The sequence below is a fragment of the Stegostoma tigrinum genome, chromosome 38, assembly GCF_030684315.1.
Source record: "Stegostoma tigrinum isolate sSteTig4 chromosome 38, sSteTig4.hap1, whole genome shotgun sequence".
NCBI lineage: Eukaryota > Metazoa > Chordata > Chondrichthyes > Orectolobiformes > Stegostomatidae > Stegostoma > Stegostoma tigrinum.
The window spans coordinates 14,592,449-14,616,695 of NC_081391.1; the positions used below are offsets into that span (position 1 = coordinate 14,592,449).

At 46.5% G+C, this 24,247-nt stretch overlaps 1 protein-coding gene across 2 annotated transcripts in view; it reads left to right on the plus strand.

The window, feature by feature from the left end:
* LOC125447091 (serine/threonine-protein phosphatase 6 regulatory subunit 3-like) overlaps positions 1-23,740 on the plus strand; it is a 96,434-nt gene extending 72,694 nt beyond the window's left edge. For both annotated transcript variants that reach the window (XM_048521194.1, XM_048521193.1), the window contains exons 21-23: positions 5,957-6,146; positions 8,025-8,147; positions 23,520-23,740. In XM_048521194.1, the coding sequence (XP_048377151.1) occupies positions 5,957-6,146; positions 8,025-8,147; positions 23,520-23,523 (317 nt within the window). In that variant the 3' untranslated portion in view covers positions 23,524-23,740. The remainder of the gene's footprint in view (positions 1-5,956; positions 6,147-8,024; positions 8,148-23,519) is intronic.
* The last annotated feature ends 507 nt before the right edge of the window (positions 23,741-24,247 follow it).

Here is a 24,247-nt window from a genome sequence, read left to right on the forward strand (position 1 = left end):
CCCATCAACTACCACCCTCTGTCTTCTTTCAGCAAGCCAATTTCCGATCCAAACTGCTATATCTCCCACAATTCCTCCGCATTTTGTACAATAGCCTGTTGTGGGGAACCTTATCGAACGCCTTGCTGAAATCCGTATACACCACATCAACCGGTTTACACTCATCTATCTGTTTGGTCACCTTCTGAAAGAACTCAATAAGGTTTGTGAGGCACAACGTTCCCTTCACAAAACCGTGCTGAATATCCCTAATCAATTTATTCTTTTCTAGATGATTATAAATCCTATCCCTTATAACCTTTTCCAACACTTTGCCAACAACTGAGGTAAGGCTCACTGGTCTACAATTACCAGGGTTGTCTCTACTCCCCTTCTTGAACAGGGGAACCACATTTGCCATCCTCCAGTCATCTGGCACTATTCCTGTCGACAATGACGAGTTAAAGATCAATGCCAAAGGCTCGGCAATCTCCTCCCTGGCTTCCCAGAGGATCCTAGGATAAATCCCATCTGGCCCAGGGGACTTATCTATCCTCACCCTCTGAAGGATTTCTAATACCTCTTCCTTGTGAACCTCAATCCCACCTAGTCTAGTAGCCTGTATCTCAGTATTCTCCTCGACAACATTGTCGTTTTCTAGAGTGAATACTGTTGAAAAATATTCATTTAGCGCTTCCCCTATATCATCTGACTCCACACACAACTTACCACTACTATCCTTGATTGGGCCTAATCTTACTTTCGTCATTCTTTTATTCCTTAAATACCTATAGAAAGCCTTAGGGTTTACCCTGATCCTATCCGCCAACAACTTCTCATGTCTTCTTCTGAGCTGTCTCTTTAGGTCTTTCCTGGCTACCTCGTAGCCCTCAAGTGCCCTAACTGAGCCTTCACATCTCATCCTAACATAAGCCGCCTTCTTCCTCTTGACCAGAGATTCCACCTCCTTCGTAAACCACGGCTCCCGCACTCTACAGCTTCCTCCCTGCCTGACAGGTACATACTTAACTCGGACACACAGGAGCTTTTCCTTGAATAAGCTCTACATTTCTAATGTGCCCATCCCCTGCAGTTTCCTTCCCCATCCTATGCTCCCTGAATCTTGCCTAACCTCATCGTAATTGCCTTCCCCCAGCTATAACTCTTGCCCAGTGGTATACACCTAACCCTTTCCATCACTAAAGTAAACATAACAGGATTGTGATCGCTATCACCAAAGTGCTCACCTACTTCCAAATCTAATACCTGGCCAGGATCATTACCCAGTACCAAATCTAATGTGGCTTCGCCCCTTGTTGGCCTGTCTACATACTGTGTCAGGAAGCCCTCCTGCACACACTGGACAAAAACTGACCCATCTATAGTACTCGAACTATAGTGTTCCCAGTCAATATTTGGAAAGTTGAAGTCCCCCATGACAACTACCCTGTCTCTCTCACTCCTATCGAGAATCATCTTTGCTATCCTTTCCTCTACATCTCTGGAACTATTTGGAGGCCTATAGAAAACTCCCAACAGGGTGACCTCCTTTCCTGTTTCTAACCTCAGCCCATACTACCTCAGTTGACGAGTCCCCAAACATCCCTTCTGCAACTGTAATACTGTCCTTGACCAACAATGCCACACCTCAGCCCCTTTTACCATCTTCTCTGTTCTTACTGAAACATCTAAATCCCGGAACCTGCAACAACCATTCTTGTCCCTGCTCTATCCATGTCTCCGAAATGGCCACAACATCGAAGTCCCAAGTACCAACCCATGCTGCAAGTTCACCCACCTTATTCCAGACGCTCCTGGCATTGAAGTAGACACACTTCAAACCAACTTCTTGCTTGCCATTGCCATCTTGCTTCCCTGAAACTTTATTTCGGACCACCCTACTCTCAACCTTTTCTATAGTCGAACTACAATTTTGGTGCCCATCCCCCTGCTGAATTAGTTTAAACCCACCCGAATAGCCTTAGCAAATTTCCCCCCCAGGATATCGGTACCCCTCTGGTTCAGGTGAAGACCATCTTGCTTGTAGAGGTCCCACCTACCCCAGAAAGAGCCCCAATTATCCAAGAATCCAAAACCCTCCCTCCTGCACCATCCCTGTAGCCACGTGTTCAACTCCTCTCTCTCCCTATTCCTCGCCTCGCTAGCACTTGGTACGGGCAACAAACCAGAGACAACAACTTTGTTCGTCCTAGCTCTCAGCTTCCATCCTAGCTCCCTGAATTTCTGCCTTAAATCCCCATCTCTCTTCCTACCTATGTCGTTGGTGCCAATGTGGACCATGACTTGGGGCTGCTCCCCCTCCCCCTTAAGGATCCCAAAAACACGATCAGCGACATCAAGCACCCTGGCACCTGGGAGGCAACACACCAACCGTGAGTCTCTCTCATCCCCACAGAACCTCCTATCTGTCCCCCTGACTATGGAGTCTCCAATGACTAATGCTCTGCTCCTCTTCCCCCTTCCCTTCTGAGCAGCAGGGACAGACTCTGTGCCAGAGACCTGTGCCCCACTGCTTTCCCCTGGTAAGTCGTCTCCCACCCCCCCCCCCCCCCCCCCCCCCCCGGCCAACAGTATCCCAAACGATGTACTTATTGTTGAGGGGAATGGCCACGGGGGATCCCTGCACTGCCTGCCGGTTCCCTTTCTGTCCCCTGACCGTAACCCATCTGCCTTTTTCCTGTACTTGAGGAGTGACTGCCTCCCTGAGACTCCTCTCAATAACCCCCTCTGCCTCCCAAATGATCCGAAGTTCATCCAGCTCCAGTTCCCGAACGCGGTTTTCAAGGAGCTGGAGTTGGGTGTACTTCCCGCAGATGTAGTCAGCAGGGACACTAGTGGTGACCCTTACCTCCCACATTCTGCAGGAGGAACATTCAACTGCCCTGATCTCCATTCCCATTATTCTAAATTCCCAAGACTTAAAAAATAAAGAATGAAAATAAACTCGTTACCTTACCAATCAGGCACACAGAACCTTTTTTGGTTTGAGGAGGAGGATGGGTGGGAGACGCTAGTGTTTCGGGTAACGCAACCACACAAATATATTACCTCACTCACTCACCAGTCCCATGTCGGCTCCTGCTCAGCGTCATTCCGCCTATTCACAAGGTAAGCTTTTTTCGATTCAAAAACGGTGACTCACAGGCTTCCCGACGGGCTCCTGCTCCAAGCTCCCGCTCACGCTGCTGCTGCAATAGCAGCTCCTGGCATTATTCCGCTCTCGTCTTTAATCACAATCCCTGATTCTTTTAACCTGTACTTCCTTTATCTCTCTTCCAACAATGTTAACTTTACATTCATGTATTATTCTCTTCACCAAAAAAAACTTTAATTTTTATTTGATGTGTACATCTTTGGCTGGACCAGCAGTTGTTGCAATCGTTAATAATGTTGATGGTGATGAGCCACTTTCTGAGAACTACTGCAATCTGTGTGGTATAGGTACGCTGTCAGTACCTGATGAGAGTTCCAGGATTTTGATCCAGGCACATTAATCTAGTTCCCTATCAGGTTGGTACATAGTTTGGAGAGGAATGTCTTTTCACTGGGTGTGGGACTCGCTAATTAGGCTGGCATTCATTACCCATCTCTAAGTTGCCCAGAGTCAACCACATTGTGTGTCCTGAGTCACATGGCTAGACCAAGAAAGGATGGCAGTTTCCTTCCCTGAAAAACATTAGTGAACCAGCTGGCTTTATCCAGCGGTTAACAATTGTTCCATGACCACCATTAGACTTCCAGATTTCCTTTTTATTTAATTCAAATTCCACCATTTGTCATGGGCCCTTAAAACATTACCTAGGTCTCTGGATTAATAGTCTCGCAATAATATCACTGGGCCATCACTTCCTCTTGTAGTTGCAGGTGTTCTCTTTACTCAGCTGCTCTTGTCCTTCCAGGTGATGCACGGCTTTGAAGTTTCTGTTGAAGGAGCCTTGATGATTCGTTGAAGTGGGTCTTATAAATACTACATATTGATGCCACTATAGATTGGTGTGTGGGATGCCATTTGAGAGTTGATTTCTACTGGAATTTACTATTCTGAAAAGAGAGAGCCAAAGCCATAGAGATTTTAAAATGATATTGAAGGATACAGGTGACATACACTCTCTCGCGTCAGCTAAGTGCTGTCTCACGTGAAAATTCCAAAGAAATCTGCTTGGGCATGTATTCCAATCTTGTGTATAGCATGACATATAAACGTATGCTTTCTATATATGAGATTAATATGTGCCTATGGCTAGGAAGGTCCCTCCAAACCTTCAGTGATATTTGTACATAGGCTATGCGGTTATATGCAGCATTATTTTATTCTAAGACAACAAGTAGTGGCGCAATTTTCTAGCTTTTGCCTGTGGGTGATGAAATTAAGATACAATTAAAAGTAATAAAGCAATTACGTCTTGCGCTCTAATCTCACACAGCTTCTTCCACAGTCGTTTAATTAGATCACTGTGGAAATCAAATCAACACACTGAGTTGATTTGCCAACTCTCAGCACTGTTAGCAGCCAAGTCTGCCTCTACTGCCATTTCAGTTGATGATCTGTTCTCCTCGGCAAAGCAGAATAAGGCAGTAGTTTCTCTGCAAACCTTTTTGCTCTTGAGACAATTCACTGTTTTGGAGTTGAGGATTTCTGAAGAGTGGAATTGGTTGCTTTCACCCTGGGGTCTGCTTCAAATTGAGTACAAAAGTCTACCACCTTATTAAATTGTTGCTCTGTTTCCAAACGGGATTTGATTTTGTCCGAATTGCTCTCTTCCTTTACAGAATCTTAAGGCTTTTAAAACCCAAGCTTGTCATCATTTCCATGCCTTACCTCAGTCTCGCTAATCTTTGGCATTCAAGCAGGAATGTGGGGTTAAGGCCGCAGACAGACCATAGCCATGATCAGGCCACCCCCTCCTAATTGTTGACCTTTTTGTGGGCCTTTGTATTTTGTTTATCCTTTCTCCATCTTTTTTTCTTAAAAAAAAAACCCGGTTGATTGAATGACTGATGCTGGTGCTGGTGATGATATGGCTTTGTGTCTTATTTTAAAGCCTTATTGCAATTCTGCAGGTTCAACAGCAGTGACTTGGTGCCCATCTGTCAGTATGGGGAGGAGAAGTGGAGGAACCCCTTTACACCTATGAATGGCATATGTTATTAAGGTTTAGAAACATTATTCCCTCAGGTATAAAAATAAATACAAAGGAATGATAATGTGCCTTTAAATCTTAACAGTGCCAAGTATTCTGACCGTCAAAAGGAGAGCGCTCTTGTTCTTTAATAAGTTTTGTAGCAGTCTTTTCACCAATTAGATAACATCAATTAAAGTGATTTGTAGATTTTTGTTTTGAAGATAACCCGCAACCTCCTGGCCCAGGATGTTTATGAATCTACCAGTGTCCCCATTCTTGTTCTGTACCGACTTACTCCCACTGGAATGTGCATTTGTGTCGCATAATTGTCACATCACAGGGGGTGGCTATTCGGCCCATTGCGTCTGCCCTGACTCTCCTAATTTCCCTTAGTGCCATTTCCCTGTCTTCTCCCTGTGACCCTGCACGTTTATTCCTTTTCAGACAGCAGCCTGATTCCTTTCTGAATGCATCGATTGACCCTTCCTTCCAGGTAGTGCGTTTTGGACCTTAACCACTCATGAAAAAAATTTTGCCACATTGCTTTTGCTTCTTTTTGCTGATAATTTTAAGGGTGTGCCATTTTGTTCTCCTTTAGAGTGGGAACAGTGTTTCCCTGTTTGATTTTGTCCTCATGTCTCATTGATCCATTATCAAGTAACACTGTCAGTGCATGTGGCTGGTACTCGCAAATAAAGGCGCTGGGGAATGTGTTCCTAAGCCCTGGTACCAGCAAGTCAAGACTTTGAAGGGACACAGACAACAGTGGAGAGCCACTGAAATGGAGGTACATATTGTCCAGCATTACTAAAAATCCTTCATTGGCTTTGCAGAGGCTGCAGTCACACCAGGCAGTGAAGAGAATGAAAAGGTGTCAGATGCTGACGCAAAGACGCATACAGCACCGCATGTGGGTACAGAGAAAACAGATATGGCAGGCAGTGTGATGGTTCTCAATGGCTCTGTGCCAGAAGCTGTCCGTCCCTCTGAGATGAAAAGTTCCGAAGCTAAAACACGCACAAGGTATTAATCAAAAATGTTATGTTTGGATCGAGCAGTGGGTTTGGCTTGATTGTAATCTGCTGATCACGTGGTAGCCTTTGCTTGTGCTTAGCAAGGCTAAACAGTTAATTGACGCCATTGGGGCCATGCTGGATTGGGTTCCAGAGCTGTAACCGATCGACAGAGATGACCCTGTCACCATCTGAAGTGTTTGTCACTGCAATTACCGCCTGAGGTCATTCACACTTTTAGTTGCAGGGTCTAGTTCAAAATCTTTGGGATGTGGGTGCTGAGTGGAGTTATAAATGGAAGCTGTATTTTGAGGACAGTGTGATGAGGAGTTTGCCAGTACAGTGAGTTGAGCTGCAGAATTGTAGAGTGTAAGCTCAGCCATCCAGAGTCACTGTTGCTGTGGGAAGTTCAGTGCCTCTACTGGAAAACAAAGGTATTAGGAGAGTGTAAGATAACAAAGTGTGAAGCTGGATGAACACAGCAGGTCAAGCAGCATCTGAGGAGCACAAAAGCTGACGTTTCGGGCCTAGACCCTCCTTCAGAGAGCTATTAGGAGAGTGTAGTCCAGTTACCTGGTAGCTGTTACAGTGCATCTGACTCGATGGCCAGTGTAGAGTTCATTCTTTTTAATTCAAAACCTGCAAAAAAAACTTGACAAAACTGTCAAGCAAAAGGGAGGCACTTCATAGTGCAAAGCACTTGATATGCTCTGGAAGATCTTAATTTTTCCTCACATCTGCGACAGATTCACACCTTAACTTTTGATCGTACTCTTATGGGGCTTTCAGGCAGAATTTTCTACATTTTTGTTCTCTGGTGCCTGGTCCAGAGAAATGAATTGGTCATTTGGGCCTTAGTCACTCTTGGAGATTGATCAAATCGTTGTTGTAATGAGAGTTTTGATGTGGCATGGTGGGATAAGGATTCACTGTTGCAGCCCCCTTGCTGGGACTTAGTCCTAAGACCCAAGAAATCCAACAACAAACAAAGTGCAACTAGAAAAGAAATCTAAACACTCAATATCCCTGAAAAACAACTCTGATCAATGTAGTCCGGATTCCAGAACCTAATATTTGTTATAATATAGGAACCGCTGCAGTTATGTGACAATGACCAGGTAATCTTTTATTCATTTTTATTTCTATTCGTTTGTGGAATTTGGGTGTCTTTGGCTAGGCCAGCATTTATTAATTGCCCTTGAGAGGGTGGTGGTGAGCTGCCTCCTTAAACGGCTGAGGTTCATGTGGCATTAGTACACCCAATCGTGCTAGTATAGAGAGAGTTCACAGATTTTGACCCACTGACGGTCAAGAGAGTGCATACCTCAGAGGAGAGCGTGTAGGTGATTGCACTTGTCAACCAGGACATTCTGCTGTGCTACGTGTTGGTGGTGGATGGAATGAATGTGATGCCTGTCCAGCAGTCCGGATGTTTTCAGGCTTCTTGAGTGTTGTAGGAGATGCGCTTGTCCAGGTAACTGGTGAGCATTCCATTGCATGCCTGACTTGTATGTTGTGAATGGTGGAGAAGCATTAGGAGTTAAGAACTGCGTAACTTGTTTCCAAATTCCCAGCCTTTGATCTATTGTAGACGCTGTATCTATGTTCCTTTGATGTTAATTGAAAGAATAATTTGTACCAAGACACTAGGGAAAACTTCCCGATTGTTCAGAATAGCACTATAGAATGTTTTACATCCACCCAAGCAGACTATAGTTCTCAGGAATACTATCTTCCCGTTTCCCTTTTGAGTTTTGAAAGAGCTGCTGTTGTTTTTCATATTGATATAAATTAATATTTAATGAGCTTTGCTAATTATTTCCTACAAGGGAGTGGGGAGGTACTGTTTCCCACTAATGAAACTCTATTGCATAAATTTCTAATGTAGCGAGGAAGCATCCTTAACTACCTCCGAAGTTGGACCTACAACAGGAAATGTACAGGAAGGCTCTGAAGCTCCAAAAGCCAGTCCAGTTCCCCAAGCTTCAGAATCTGTGCGGCAAGAACAGAGGTAAGAACTTCCCAAGGAGAAGGATCATGACATACACAGTAGATTGCTGAAAGAAGTCAGAGGAGATTGCAGAGGCTCAAGTTACAATCTATCAGTTTTCAATAAAAATTCAAATGGGGGAACTGCCAAGATACTAAGCAGCACTGTAAAACAAGAAAGGAATATGGATGCTGAAGAAAAATGTGGAATTATATAGATTAGCTAGTCTGTTCCAGGTGAGTATAATTTCAGATAGTATTTAGACATGCATAGGTTAATCGAGGGCAGTTTGTGTGTGTTAAAGACAATGCATGTTCAACTAATTTTAATGGCTGTTTTATTTTGTTTTGGCAACATGACCTGATGGGTTAGGACTTTGCGTTAGGTGTGAAGTTATAAATTTTAACATATGGGAGATTTTGATCAAACCATGATGTTAAAAGAATTCAGGCAAATTATTTAAAAAAGCCTCCATCAGCACAAATAGAAAATCATCTAATGAACAGAAAACAAAAAATGAGGCTGCTATTACTGCTCATACAGAAGAAAGGTTGGGAGAAATGTTACCAGGGATTGATGCCAGGGAATATGTAAAGTCATAGTCATTGTCATGCAGCACAGAAACAGACCCGTCATTTCAACTAGTCCATACTAAGCATAATCCCATGCTAAACTAGTCCCATTTCCTATTTATGGGCAGCACAGTGGCTCGTTGGTTAGCATTACTGCCTCACAGTTCAAGGGACTCGGGTTAAATTCCAGCCTTGGGTGACTGTCTGTGTGGAATTTGCATGTTCTCCCCGTGTCTGTGTGGTTTTCAGCCGGGTGCTTGGGTTTCCTCCCGCAATCCAAAGATTTGCAGGTTAGGGTGGATTGGCTATGCTAAATTGCTGCAGTGTCTTGGGATGTGTAGGATAGATGGATTAGCCCTGGAAATACAGGGCTATAGGGATAGTGTAGGGGGGTGAGCCTGGATGGGATACTGTTTGTAGAGTTGATGTGGAGTTGCTGGACCAAATGACGTGTTTCCGCACGGTAGGGATTCAATGCTCCTGGCCCATATCCCTCCAAACCTTTCCTATTCATGTACATATCCAAATGTCTTTTAAACTTGGTGATGGTACCAACCTTCACCAGTTCCGCCACATGTGAGCCGTCCTCTGTGTTTGAAAAAAAATTACCCCTCATGTCTTTTTTTAAAATCTCTCTTCTCACCTTAAAAATGTGCCCTGTAGTCTTGAAATTCCCCATCCTAAGGATGGGACAGCTACTGTTAATGCTAGCTATACCCCTGATTTTATACATTCCTATAAGGTTGCCTCTCAATCTCTTATGCGCCCAGCCTGCCATTGTAACTCAAACCTTCCATATCTGGCAACATCCTGGTAAATCTCATCTGAACCCTCTCCAGCTGAATAATGCCCCTTCTATAACAGGGTGACCAGAACTGGACACAATATTCCAGAAGAGGCCTCACCAACCTCAACTTGACATCCCAACTCCTGTACTAAAAGGTCTGAGCAATGAAGGCAAGCGTTCTAAATGTCTTTTTAATCACCATGTCTCTACGTCCTTGACCAACATAGAATTTCAATATGTTCCACATGAAAGCATCATTTATAAAGTTTTATGATAATACACTTTGAATTTCTGGGCTTCAACATAACCATCACTTCTAAGATGTGTAGTCAATCTTATTTCCCCCAACCTGTTAAATAGATTCATTTGTAACTTGTTGATGTGAACAGAATCGCAGAATTACTGTGGCACAGAACAAGGCCATTCAATCCATCATGATTGCACTGGATCTTCAAATGAGCATTGTAACCTATTGCCAACCTTCTACTGTTCTCCTATATCCTGCGCATTATTCCTATCCAAATAATCAGCCAATGCCCTCTTGAGTTTCTCAATTGAATCTGCCTCCACTGTACTTCCAAGCAATGCATTCCAGACCCTAACAACTTACATGTGAAAAAGACTTTTCTTTTGTCACTTACGCTGTTTTTTGCAAATTACTTTAAATCTCTACCGTCTTGTTCTCATTCCTTTTTACAAGCAGGGTCAGTTACTCCATATCCACTGTATCCAAGCAGCTCATGATTTTGAAAGCTTCTATCAATCTCCTCATAGCTCCCGCCTCAAAACAAAGAGATAAGTCCCAGTCTGTTCAATCTGCCCATAATGGAAATTTCTCATCCCTGGGACAACACTTGCAAACTGCTTCTCCACTTTTTCCACTGCACTCTTATCTACCTGTACTGTGCCCAGAACGACACAGAAATGTAGTGTTGATATCACACTTGCCTTATTTTTATATTTCCTTATATGCTGACATTTTCTACCATTCCCACTATGTAAAAAGTACTCATTTAACAGTCCTGATGTTTCCTTATTTAAAAATAGGAGTATGACTGAGTTACTCAGCCTTTATTATCCATTATGTTATCACCATCTCGGCCCAATATTCGCCATTACCACAACCTTCCATGATATACTTGGAAAATCTCTGAAGAGATGGCAAAGCTAACAGTAAAAATTTTGAGGTTGTACTGATATTGTATTGTACCATATGCTACTTGAATATTTTCTACACTGTAGGTTTAGTCATTAACATCTCAGCCTTGCTTAAGGTGACCCATTTATTTCTCATTCTGTTGAAATTTACCTTTGTTAATCATAAACCAAGACTTTGAGTTTATTGTTTCTCCCCCACAAACCCAACTTGGCTGCATCCATCTCTGCAGAAATGTTGAATTCTGCTGGGCTAGGTATCATTTCTGGATTGAACATGTGTTATACCTGCAGAAATCAATTTGTGAATGGCAGTTTCTTTCACATATAGCACAGATAAATATGTTGACCTGTGTTTGTCTAAGGTTTTTTGCCTTCTACAGGCTCTCTCTTCCATCATTCAGTTGTTTCCTTTGTTTGCTTATTCCCAGCCATTGTTGACTACTTGTTTCCAAGCCCTCTGGCCAATAGCAAGGACTCCTCATGTATCAACTCTGACCATAGTCACCTTGAGGTCCTGCTTGCAAACATCCTTGGATCCTGGACGTGAACACCCTATTGGCCTTCTGCCAATGATGAGCTCATCATATCTCACCATTTTCATGCTGAGATTGTCATCCACTCTGTTCCTGTGACCCAGCCAGTGGAGTTGATGCTGATTCTGGGGCATTGCTGGGATCCTGGCTCATTGTTGTACATTCATGTTCAGTGCTCTGTTCTGCCAGGACACATCCAACAGTGGTTGGAGTCAGCAGAGTTACTTTTTTTGCCTTGTAACGGTGTGCTGCTATTCCGTGCTCAACTTCTGAGCTTTACCATGGTAACTGTGGCTTTGGCAATCCTGGTGCTAGTTTTGTGATCAAAGGAAGAGTTTCTGGTAATCGTTGTTCCAAGATATGAGGTGGTCAATTTTGACAAAAAGGTGGAGTCTCTACCTTCTGGCCCAAACTTTGGTCTAAGGTTGGTTATCAATCCAGACACATTACAGGTCCAGTCTGTTGCAGGATAATCTCAGTACCAGATCCCAGCCCAGTGTCATCAGCAAATAACGGCTCTGAGATTAGGACATTGTGTACTTTGGACTTGATATGTGGTCTTGACAAGTTGAAACGCTCAAATATAATATCAAATTTATTCATGTTCTGGTCACTATTCTCAATAATATCCTTTCACGATGAGGTTGTGAATTCAACCTGATTCATCAGTCTTCTCTAAATGTAGTACTAACGTTATCCCTTTCCACATATTGGACCAGTGAACTTCTTCCAATAATTCACAAGAGTTTTCAGATTAGTCTGCTTCTCCCAGTCTCCAAAAATCTCCAAATCTTTTGTTATAAATGCATTTCTTCCAACTGTTTCCCCTCCTCTCTGCAGTTTCTTCACGCCCTCAAGTTAAATCTGTAGTCAACTGTCTGCGGTGTGGTGTAGCTTCTCCTGTCCTTTTGTTCTGCCCACATTCTTGTCACTGTATATTCACCCTTTCTCCTCCCTGCTGTCAATGTGCCTTTCAAGCAACATTGCTATTCTTCCTCCCTTCCTGGTTCAGTCCCATAGCCCAGTTTGTAAACCAGGTGTTTATAATGGCAAGCCTTATACTAAAATGCTGTCTCTTTTCTTTATTTCTTATGCTTTGTGCTTTGTCTATTTTTATTTGGGGTAACTGTCTCCCCACACCCATCTATTCCATAATTTTCTGGTAGTGTTTCTCTCTTTGTCCGACCTGTGTCATGTTATTCCAGCTATTTGATGTGTTCGTGTTTCTCGCTATGCCTTGAATTTAATAGTTATTTTACTCCCTCTTCTGTTCCCAGGCTATTTATAATCTTTACCTCTTCTTGTATTCTAATTTTTGTCCCTCCTCTTCTCAAGATATTCATTTAGTTTACAGTGTTGTTTAATCTCTGGGACCCTGATTCAACTCAGTGCAGAGAGAGTAGGCTATGAAAGCCCCCTCACTGTGTGCTGTTGTGTATCCTAAGCAAAGCTGTTTTGCGCAGTCTGAACATTGATGAATCAGCACCAGCAGAGACTCAATCTCTTTCAAAGCACCGACACAAAGCACAGGAGGGTAGGAGTGGAGCTCTTGGCTGACTGCAACTGAATAAGTTAAATTCCAATCTTATTACATGGGATTTGAGTCTCTTTACCCAGAGCTATGAGGATTGCATTGCGCCCAATCGTGATGAGGCCACTGGTTCATTGGTTACTGAATAACTGGCATTCTGCTTTTGCAACCAGGGGATGGAGATTTTTTTCTTAGTTGGGTTCTATCTGGGAATGGAGTGGAGTTGTATTCTGAAATTCCACCTTTTATTCATTTTTGGTGAACTCAGTGGCTTCAAGTTGAAGGTGTCAGGACTGCTGCCTAGCTCTCTTTACTGTCACTGCTCAGTATGGAGGTGGTATGTCACCAGAGCAGTATTTGAATCATGCACCGGCATAGTGTGTGGCCCTAGAGAGCTTCTGGCCTTTTGTGGAGGTGGATTGGATAGAGGTTATTAAGCAAGCTGCATAACCAGATTGGCACATGAACAATTCACCTATCAAATAAAAGCAAAGTACTGTGAATGCTGGAGATTTAAAATAAAAACAGTGCTGCAGAAGCTCTGTACTCTGTTGTACAGCATGGAAACAGACCCTTTGGTCCAACCAGCCCATGCCAACCAAAATCCCAGACTAAACTAAACTTCTGGCAGCATCAGTGGAGGGAGAAACAAAGCTAAAGTTTCTAATCTGATATAACTCTTCTTTGGAAATCTGGATGCTGTTTCACCTGCTGAGTTTATCCAGCACTTTGTTTCTGTTAAGAAATAGCAGCGGAAGTTGGCCATTCAGCCCCTCATGCCTTATTATTTAAGGATTTGTCAGGCTGCTGCGTTCACATTGTTGTCTGCCGTCTTGTGTAAAGACTCCCTCCTGCTGGCCCATCCCGATATGCCTTTGTTGATAGTTGATTAGATGGGAAGCATCCTCCAAATGATTCCCATCTAATCCTCTACAGGGAGAGTCACCATGTGTACACAATATCGCAAGGGCAGGAGCAAAGGAACCTGTTCCCACTTGGTGCGCCTTGATTTTGTGGGAGATTTGAGATCCATTTATTATCAGCCTCCGATATATTCAGTGCTGCAGTATTTGCAAACAAATTCCAAAGACTCCCAACCCTCCAACTGAAGAAATTTCTCCTCATTTCAATTCTAAGTGATCAGACCCTGTCCTGAGACTGTACTCCTGCATCTGACAAGTGTAAACAAGCTGTAGGAACCCACCCTATCAAGCTCCTTCAGTATCTTAATTTTCAATGTGATCACCTGAAATCAGGGCTCATCATTCCAAAGATATAAGACTTTAGTCAACAGGTAGCGGAAATGGTTTGAAGCCTGTATTAAAACCATGAACCGACTGGCTGCCTTTTAGGTATGTGGACCCTGTTCCTCATCCTTTTCTGCCTTGCACAGTTCACCATTCTGTCTCCAAATGGCTCTCTGTTCCTGGCTTCTTTGTTACTGTTCAGTGAGTTGACCAGAGGTTTTTGCTCACAATCACTGTTGATTAAACTGCATTCCTGTCCAGACTACTGTCTGCCCTCCTTAGTTCAATAAGGTTCAGTCCAGTGAGATTGAGCATGCTTTAGTTTGGCACTTCAGTTGATGCTAATCCCCGGAGAGAAATGTGTTTCTTCAGTAAGAGACTGCATGATTATTCTTCTCCCTTTCAAAACCATCCATCTCCCCTGGACACGATGGGAAAAATAACCAGTGCTGGTTTCTGGTGGTTGTGCCATTAAGGGAGGAGCAAGAGAAGCTTTTTTTTCTTCATAACCTGGAATAGATGCCCTTCCCTTGTGAGCCACCTTTTTCTCACATAGCACTCCAGCCTGAGCCAGAAGGCTGGGATGGTTCAAGCCTCACTCTCGAACACTGAAGGCAGGTGCTACTCTGACAGAGGTGCTGCCTTTTAAATGAGATGTTAAGCTGAACACCTCCCTGTCAGGTGGATTTGAACGCAGCCCCACCTCTATTTCAAAGAAGCACAGCTGATGCCCTGGTTAATTTTTCGCACAATCAACATCACTTCAGATTATCTGCTATTTTCACATGCTATTGAAGTTCAATGCGTGCAAATTGGCTGCATGCAGTATTTCCTACTGCACAGAATTTCCTGTTGTTTCTGAGACTGTTTCAGGATGTCTATGGCAAGGAAAACCTCTATATAAATGCAAGTTCAATCTTTCACACTTGATGAATCGCTGCATGGCATGGCTGTGATTGGTGAAGTGAACTTAAGCCCTATAACCTTGGACTCTACGCCTTGTGTTTCTATCCTCTGCCGCAGAGCAAGGGCCTGACGACCCTTCTAGTGCAGGCAAGGCCAGCACCTTACCCACCCTCTCCAGTGTGGTGGAAAACATTGATGGCTAAACAGAGATACTGCAGCCCACCCTGTCTCTCCCACGTAATGGGAATAACTGATGTAGTCTACTTTGTTCTTCACCTCACTCAAAATGCATTGCTGTCCTGGAGTTATTGAAAAACTGCTCTAAAAGCCCAGGTCAATTTGAGGGGAAGCATTTGGGAGAGTTTTCTCTGACTCATATATGCAGTTGCAGAAATGCAGGAGGTCACAATGACCCTGAATTTCCTGACTACCTCTTTGTAAGAGGTAAAGGCCACCCCAAGCAGAAACCTGTCTTTCTGTTGCTTGAAGTGATGCAGTGAACTAGAGTCCACCGTACAAACGACAGCTTCTGCCAGGAATCCGCTGTTCCCTAGTGTAGGGAACCAACACGTGGCCTTTTAAGCTGGGTCTGACCATGTGCAATGATAAAGTTGTATTGTTTCCCCCCCCAATCTAACTGGGGCAAGCTGCCAGCTGGAACATGGTTTATTCCCAACATCACCTTCATGAACCTAGTTGATTCGTCAAATTGATTAATCAGTGTGGTTTGCAGTAGTTCGAGTGAGGAGAGAACCTGGTTGTGTCACTCCCTGTTGGCTGCTTGGAGATGGTAGTGGTTGCAGGGAATGATCTTCAGATTAATGGCTTTTTAAAAAAATAATTTTCTGAAATATTGGATTGCAGCTCCCTCTGATGGTTCACTGAGTGAAGACCAAACCTTAATGAGCTGTGTAGACCAGCAAATTGTAGCTGTAGTTGCCAGTCTGTGTTAGGTTTGTATTCTCATCTGGAGCTGTAGTAAAGATACAATTCTCTTTACTGACAGTGCTGAGGCAGTGAAGTATGGCAGGTTTTTGTGTTGCATTTAATGGGAAAATACGTCTGCGTATCTCCAAGTCAAAAGAGGACATGATTTGCACTGATGCCACCAGCCATAGGAAAAGGTGGAGGCCATTCATGTCTGAGTCTATTCTGCTATTCATCTACGTCATGGTTGATCCAGATCTCAACTCCATCCTGCCTGCCTAGCTTCCTGTGCCACTCAAGGTCAGGCAGCATCTGTAGACTGAGAAACTGACTTGACATTTCGAGTTGATGGCAAAGTAGAGTTCCAAAAATTCATCAACCTGAAACATGAGTGCTGTTTCTTTCACCACAGATCCACTGGGTATTTTGAGTATTTTCCATTTGTTCAGTTCTTCAATTTTGAATTTCGCATTGACCTAAAGTTTTTTTTAAAGGGAGAGTTCAAGAATTAAATTATAACCCTATGAAGAAACCCTTCCTAAATTACAAATTAGGAGCAGGAATAAGTCGTTCAATCCCTTTGTGATTCAATAAGAACATGGCTGATCTGTTTGTGTTTCAAGTTTCACCTCCCCATCGTCCCCAGCAATTTTAATTTCTTGTTCAGCAAGGGAATTGACCTCCCCCAACTTGAAGAAAAAATTCAATGATCACTCCTCCTCTGATTTCTGAGGCAGAAAGATTCAAAGTTGCGCAAGCTTCTGAGAAAAATATTTTCCTCATCTGTCCTAAAAAGATAACCTCTAAACAGTGCTGGCTAGTTCTGAGCTGATCTACAAGAGGAAACCTCCTTTGCTCACTCACCTTTTCAAGACTGCTCAGAACCTTATATACTTGAAATCAATCAATACTTCATTGCTAGATAATAAAATGTGAGGCTGGATGAACACAGCAGGCCAAGCAGCATCTCAGGAGCACAAAAGCTGACGTTTCGGGCCTAGACCCTTCATCAGAGAGGGGGATGGGGGGAGGGAACTGGAATAAATAGGGAGAGAGGGGGAGGCGGACCGAAGATGGAGAGTGAAGAAGATAGGTGGAGAGAGTATAGGTGGGGAGGTAGGGAGGGGATAGGTCAGTCCAGGGAAGACGGACAGGTCAAGGAGGTGGGATGAGGTTAGTAGGTAGCTGGGGGTGCGGCTTGGGGTGGGAGGAAGGGATGGGTGAGAGGAAGAACCGGTTAGGGAGGCAGAGACAGGTTGGACTGGTTTTGGGATGCAGTGGGTGGGGGGGAAGAGCTGGGCTGGTTGTGTGGTGCAGTGGGGGGAGGGGATGAACTGGGCTGGTTTAGGGATGCAGTGGGGGAAGGGGAGATTTTGAAACTGGTGAAGTCCACATTGATACCATATGGCTGCAGGGTTCCCAGGCGGAATATGAGTTGCTGTTCCTGCAACCTTCGGGTGGCATCATTGTGGCAGTGCAGGAGGTCCATGATGGACATGTCATCAAGAGAATGGGAGGGGGAGTGGAAATGGTTTGCGACTGGGAGGTGCAGTTGTTTGTTGCGAACTGAGCGGAGGTGTTCTGCAAAGCGGTCCCCAAGTCTCCGCTTGGTTTCCCCAATGTAGAGGAAGCCGCACCGGGTACAGTGGATGCAGTATACCACATTGGCAGATGTGCAGGTGAACCTCTGCTTAATGTGGAATGTCATCTTGGGGCCTGGGATGGGGGTGAGGGAGGAGGTGTGGGGACAAGTGTAGCATTTCCTGCGGTTGCAGGGGAAGGTGCCGGGTGTGGTGGGGTTGGAGGGCAGTGTGGAGCGAACAAGGGAGTCACGGAGAGAGTGGTCTCTCCGGAAAGCAGACAGGGGAGGGGATGGAAAAATGTCTTGGGTGGTGGGGTCGGATTGTAAATGGCGGAAGTGACGGAGGATAATGCGTTGTATCCGGAGGTTGGTAGGGTGGTGTGTGAGAACGAGGGGGATCCTCTTGGGGCGGTTGTGGCGGGGGTGGGGTGTGAGGGATGTGTCGCGGGAGACGCGGTCAAGGGCGTTCTCAATCACCGTGGGGGGAAAGTTGCGGTCCTTAAAGAACTTGGACATCTGGGATGTGCGGGAGTGGAATGTCTTATCGTGGGAGCAGATGCGGCGGAGGCGGAGGCGGAGGAATTGGGAATAGGGGATGGAATTTTTGCAGGAGGGTGGGTGGGAGGAGGTGTATTCTAGGTAGCTGTGGGAGTCGGTGGGCTTGAAATGGACATCAGTTACAAGCTGGTTGCCTGAGATGGAGACTGAGAGGTCCAGGAAGGTGAGGGATGTGCTGGAGATGGCCCAGGTGAACTGAAGGTTGGGGTGGAAGGTGTTGGTGAAGTGGATGAACTGTTCGAGCTCCTCTGGGGAGCAAGAGGCGGCGCCGATACAGTCATCAATGTACCGGAGGAAGAGGTGGGGTTTGGGGCCTGTGTAGGTGCGGAAGATGGACTGTTCCACGTAACCTACAAAGAGGCAGGCATAGCTGGGGCCCATGCGGGTGCCCATGGCCACCCCCTTGGTCTGTAGGAAGTGGGAGGAGTCAAAAGAGAAGTTGTTGAGTGTGAGGACGAGTTCCGCTAGGCGGATGAGAGTGTCGGTGGAGGGGGCCTGGTCAGGCCTGCGGGACAGGAAGAAGCGGAGGGCCTTGAGGCCATCTCCATGCGGAATGCAGGTGTACAGGGACTGGACGTCCATGGTGAATATGAGGTGTTGGGGGCCAGGGAATTGGAAGTCCTGGAGGAGGTGGAGGGCGTGGGTGGTGTCACGGACATAGGTGGGGAGTTCCTGGACCAGAGGGGAGAAAATGGAGTCCAGATAGGTGGAGATGAGTTCGGTGGGGCAGGAGCAGGCTGAGACGATGGGTCGACCAGGGCAGGCAGGTTTGTGGATTTTGGGAAGGAGATAGAAACGGGCCGTGCGGGGTTGGGGAACAATGAGGTTGGAGGCTGTGGGTGGGAGGTCCCCTGAGGTGATGAGGTCATGAATGGTGTTGGAGATGATGGTTTGGTGCTCGGGTGTGGGGTCATGGTCGAGGAGGCGGTAGGAGGTGGTGTCGGAGAGTTGGCGTCTGGCCTCGGCGATGTAGAGGTCAGTACGCCATACTACCACTGCGCCACCCTTGTCTGCGGGTTTGATGGTGAGGTTGGGTTTGGAGCGGAGGGAGCGGAGGGCTGCCCGTTCTGCGGGGGAGAGGTTGGAGTGGGTGAGAGGGGTGGAGAGGTTGAGGCGGTTGATGTCTCGACGGCAGTTGGAGATGAAGAGGTCGAGGGAGGGTAGGAGGCCTGGGGGTGGTGTCCAGGAGGAGGACTTGTGTTGGAAGCGGGTGAAGGGGTCAGTGGAAGGAGGGTTGGGTTACGTCGGCCCACGGCCGACGACATCATCGCTCCGCCCACAACCTCCACAGCCTGCAACCCCAGAGAAGACAGCCACACTGAGCCCTGCCGCATCTTCACCATCCCCCCAGACCTCCCACTGACTGAGGACGAATGATCAGTCCTTAGCAAGGGGCTCACCTTTGTCCCCCTACAACCACACATCAACGAATACCAGTCACGGTCGGACATAGAGCAGTTTTTCCGCCGTCTTCGCCTGCATGCCTACTTCTTCAACCGGGAACCCAACCCTCCTTCCACTGACCCCTTCACCCGCTTCCAACACAAGTCCTCCTCCTGGACACCACCCCCAGGCCTCCTACCCTCCCTCGACCTCTTCATCTCCAACTGCCGTCGAGACATCAACCGCCTCAACCTCTCCACCCCTCTCACCCACTCCAACCTCTCCCCCGCAGAACGGGCAGCCCTCCGCTCCCTCCGCTCCAAACCCAACCTCACCATCAAACCCGCAGACAAGGGTGGCGCAGTGGTAGTATGGCGTACTGACCTCTACATCGCCGAGGCCAGACACCAACTCTCCGACACCACCTCCTACCGCCTCCTCGACCATGACCCCACACCCGAGCACCAAACCATCATCTCCAACACCATTCATGACCTCATCACCTCAGGGGACCTCCCAACCACAGCCTCCAACCTCATTGTTCCCCAACCCCGCACGGCCCGTTTCTATCTCCTTCCCAAAATCCACAAACCTGCCTGCCCTGGTCGACCCATCGTCCCAGCCTGCTCCTGCCCCACCGAACTCATCTCCACCTATCTGGACTCCATTTTCTCCCCTCTGGTCCAGGAACTCCCCACCTATGTCCGTGACACCACCCATGCCCTCCACCTCCTCCAGGACTTCCAATTCCCTGGCCCCCAACACCTCATATTCACCATGGACGTCCAGTCCCTGTACACCTGCATTCCGCATGGAGATGGCCTCAAGGCCCTCCGCTTCTTCCTGTCCCGCAGGCCCGACCAGGCCCCCTCCACCGACACTCTCATCCGCCTGGCGGAACTCGTCCTCACACTCAACAACTTCTCTTTTGACTCCTCCCACTTCCTACAGACCAAGGGGGTGGCCATGGGCACCCGCATGGGCCCCAGCTATGCCTGCCTCTTTGTAGGTTACGTGGAACAGTCCATCTTCCGCACCTACACAGGCCCCAAACCCCACCTCTTCCTCCGGTACATTGATGACTGTATCGGCGCCGCCTCTTGCTCCCCAGAGGAGCTCGAACAGTTCATCCACTTCACCAACACCTTCCACCCCAACCTTCAGTTCACCTGGGCCATCTCCAGCACATCCCTCACCTTCCTGGACCTCTCAGTCTCCATCTCAGGCAACCAGCTTGTAACTGATGTCCATTTCAAGCCCACCGACTCCCACAGCTACCTAGAATACACCTCCTCCCACCCACCCTCCTGCAAAAATTCCATCCCCTATTCCCAATTCCTCCGCCTCCGCCTCCGCCGCATCTGCTCCCACGATAAGACATTCCACTCCCGCACATCCCAGATGTCCAAGTTCTTTAAGGACCGCAACTTTCCCCCCACGGTGATTGAGAACGCCCTTGACCGCGTCTCCCGCGACACATCCCTCACACCCCACCCCCGCCACAACCGCCCCAAGAGGATCCCCCTCGTTCTCACACACCACCCTACCAACCTCCGGATACAACGCATTATCCTCCGTCACTTCCGCCATTTACAATCCGACCCCACCACCCAAGACATTTTTCCATCCCCTCCCCTGTCTGCTTTCCGGAGAGACCACTCTCTCCGTGACTCCCTTGTTCGCTCCACACTGCCCTCCAACCCCACCACACCCGGCACCTTCCCCTGCAACCGCAGGAAATGCTACACTTGTCCCCACACCTCCTCCCTCACCCCCATCCCAGGCCCCAAGATGACATTCCACATTAAGCAGAGGTTCACCTGCACATCTGCCAATGTGGTATACTGCATCCACTGTACCCGGTGCGGCTTCCTCTACATTGGGGAAACCAAGCGGAGACTTGGGGACCGCTTTGCAGAACACCTCCGCTCAGTTCGCAACAAACAACTGCACCTCCCAGTCGCAAACCATTTCCACTCCCCCTCCCATTCTCTTGATGACATGTCCATCATGGGCCTCCTGCACTGCCACAATGATGCCACCCGAAGGTTGCAGGAACAGCAACTCATATTCCGCCTGGGAACCCTGCAGCCATATGGTATCAATGTGGACTTCACCAGTTTCAAAATCTCCCCTTCCCCCACTGCATCCCTAAACCAGCCCAGTTCATCCCCTCCCCCCACTGCACCACACAACCAGCCCAGCTCTTCCCCCCCACCCACTGCATCCCAAAACCAGTCCAACCTGTCTCTGCCTCCCTAACCGGTTCTTCCTCTCACCCATCCCTTCCTCCCACCCCAAGCCGCACCCCCAGCTACCTACTAACCTCATCCCACCTCCTTGACCTGTCCGTCTTCCCTGGACTGACCTATCCCCTCCCTACCTCCCCACCTATACTCTCTCCACCTATCTTCTTCACTCTCCATCTTCGGTCCGCCTCCCCCTCTCTCCCTATTTATTCCAGTTCCCTCCCCCCATCCCCCTCTCTGATGAAGGGTCTAGGCCCGAAACGTCAGCTTTTGTGCTCCTGAGATGCTGCTTGGCCTGCTGTGTTCATCCAGCCTCACATTTTATTATCTTGGAATCTCCAGCATCTGCAGTTCCCATTATCTCTAATACTTCATTGCTGACACCTTTGAGCTGGATGTTATGTTGTACAAGATGTTGGTGGGGCCAGTTCTGGTTTTCCTCTTATAGGAAGGATATTATTAAGCTGGAGAGAGTTCAGAAGAGATTTATCAGGATGTTGCCAGGAATGGAGGGTGTGAATTACAAGGAGAGACTGAATAGGTTTGGACTTTTTTTCACTGAACCATAGGAGGTTGAGGGTTGACTTTATAGAGGGTTATAGATAAGGTGAATAGCAGGTGTCTTTTCCCAGTGGTGGAGGATTTTAGACTAAGGGACATATTTTTAATATGAGAGGAGAGAGATTTTTTAAAAAAAGATGAGGGGCAAATTTTTTTCCATTTACTCAACGTGATTTGTCTGTGGAATGAACCTCTAGAAGAAGTGGTAGATGCTGGTTCAGTTACAATGTTTAAAAGACATCTTGATAAGTACATGAATAAGAAATGTTTGGAGGGATATGGACCAAGTGCAGACAGTTAGGACCAGTTTAGTTTGGGATTATGTTTGGTATGGTCTGGCTGGATCAAAGGGTCTGTTCTGTGCTGTATGACTCTAAGTCACCTCACCCCTCACTGTTCTTTAAATTCCAATTAAACAAGCCCAGGCTGTGCAACCTTTCCACGAGGCAACCTGCTTGTGCCTGGTATCAATCTAGTAAACCTTCCCTGAACTGCCTCCAACAGAAAATGTTGCTGTGTCCCTGCTAATATGTTACCCCACACCTTGAGTTCCTACTTTGTTTTCCTTTGTGTGGGGCTTGGATTTTCCGAAGGCATTTTAAAAATATAATACATCCACACTCTCCCCTTTATCCACAGTAAATGTTATGTCTTCAAAATACACTGATAAATTATTAAACATGATTTCCCGTTCACAAAACTATGCTGACTTTTCCTGATTGCTTTGAGAGTTTTAAGTGCCCAGATATAACCTCATTAATGATTGATTCCAGCATCTTCCCCAACAGAGAATCAAGCTAAATGACTTGTAGTTTCCTATTTTCTGCCTCCCTCCCTACCAATTATATTTGCAACTTTTAAAATCTGATAGAAATTTTCCAGAATCGAGCAAATTTTGAAAAATTAGCATCCAGCACATCATCTGCCTCACTAGTCATTTCTTTTAAGAGCAGCGACATGTCAGCCTGCATCTCATCAGTTTGATAGGTACCCCTTCTCTGGTGGTTGGCATTTCACCAAGTTCCTCTCTTCCTTCCACCTCCTGAATTATAGCTGTTTTTAGGATATGTTTTGTAATCCCAAAGTGAAGACAGAAGCAAATATTTTCCTTATCTACTATTAATGTGCTTACACTCAAGAGGACTAATCCTCACTTTATTTACTCCATTCCTTTCAAATACTGGTAGAATGTCACGCTGAGCATTGTACCTTAAATACATTGTCAACATCCTCAGTTTAGTCTGCGGTTGAAGTGTCACTCGGACACTGGTACTGGGCATGACCTATTCTCGTGGACCCTCATCCCAGCAGGGGTCAGTGTGTCAAGGAAGGGTTGTTGGGGGAAGAAACTTCATTTGAACTTGTGCCTTTCATTTAAATCACATTTCTTCTTCCATAGGTAACACCGCGGAGAACGTCAAGGAAAGTGCTTCTCGGTGCATCCCTGAATGGAAACCCCCTCCTCTCCTCCTCTTCCTCCTCCTCCCAGATTGTCCCAGTCTGGGTACGGGAGCTGGTCTCTTCACTCTCTGCTGATTGGTGGGGCATTGCCATGAAAGCCATCAAGAATTCACCTTCCCGGGGGCAAATCTCTGGGCTGCACTGATTTGACAAAGATTGAGGGGGTGGGAGGGAGGGAGGGCGGGTGGCATGGAGTGGGAGGGAGGGAGGGATGAGGCTTATTATAAACCAGCAATACAATATGTGTAACTCAGCTCATGGAATCCAAGGAGATGTTTCTTTACAACGAAAGGTGTACAGATGAAGCAGTGTGCTCCAATGCTGCTCCCATTATAACAAAGCAAGTTTGAAAAGAGGGGATATGTTCTCTCTCTAATATTGGGTGGGGAGGGGGGGATGGGCGGCAAGGTGGGCAGTGAAATTTAAGTATTTTTCTTTTCTTTTGACCTTATCTTGCATGGCAAGGATGAGCTCTTGGTGTAGCGATCTCGTGGATTTCAACATATCCACGCCTCAACTGCTTCTCCTTCCCATCACCCCCCACCCCACTCCCAACAAATCACCACAAAAACACACAATTTCATAAATGAAAACTATGTTGAGCATCAGACAGCAGTTTTTATACCTTTCTTTCAGATCCAAGTCTGAACCAGATTAATGGGGGAG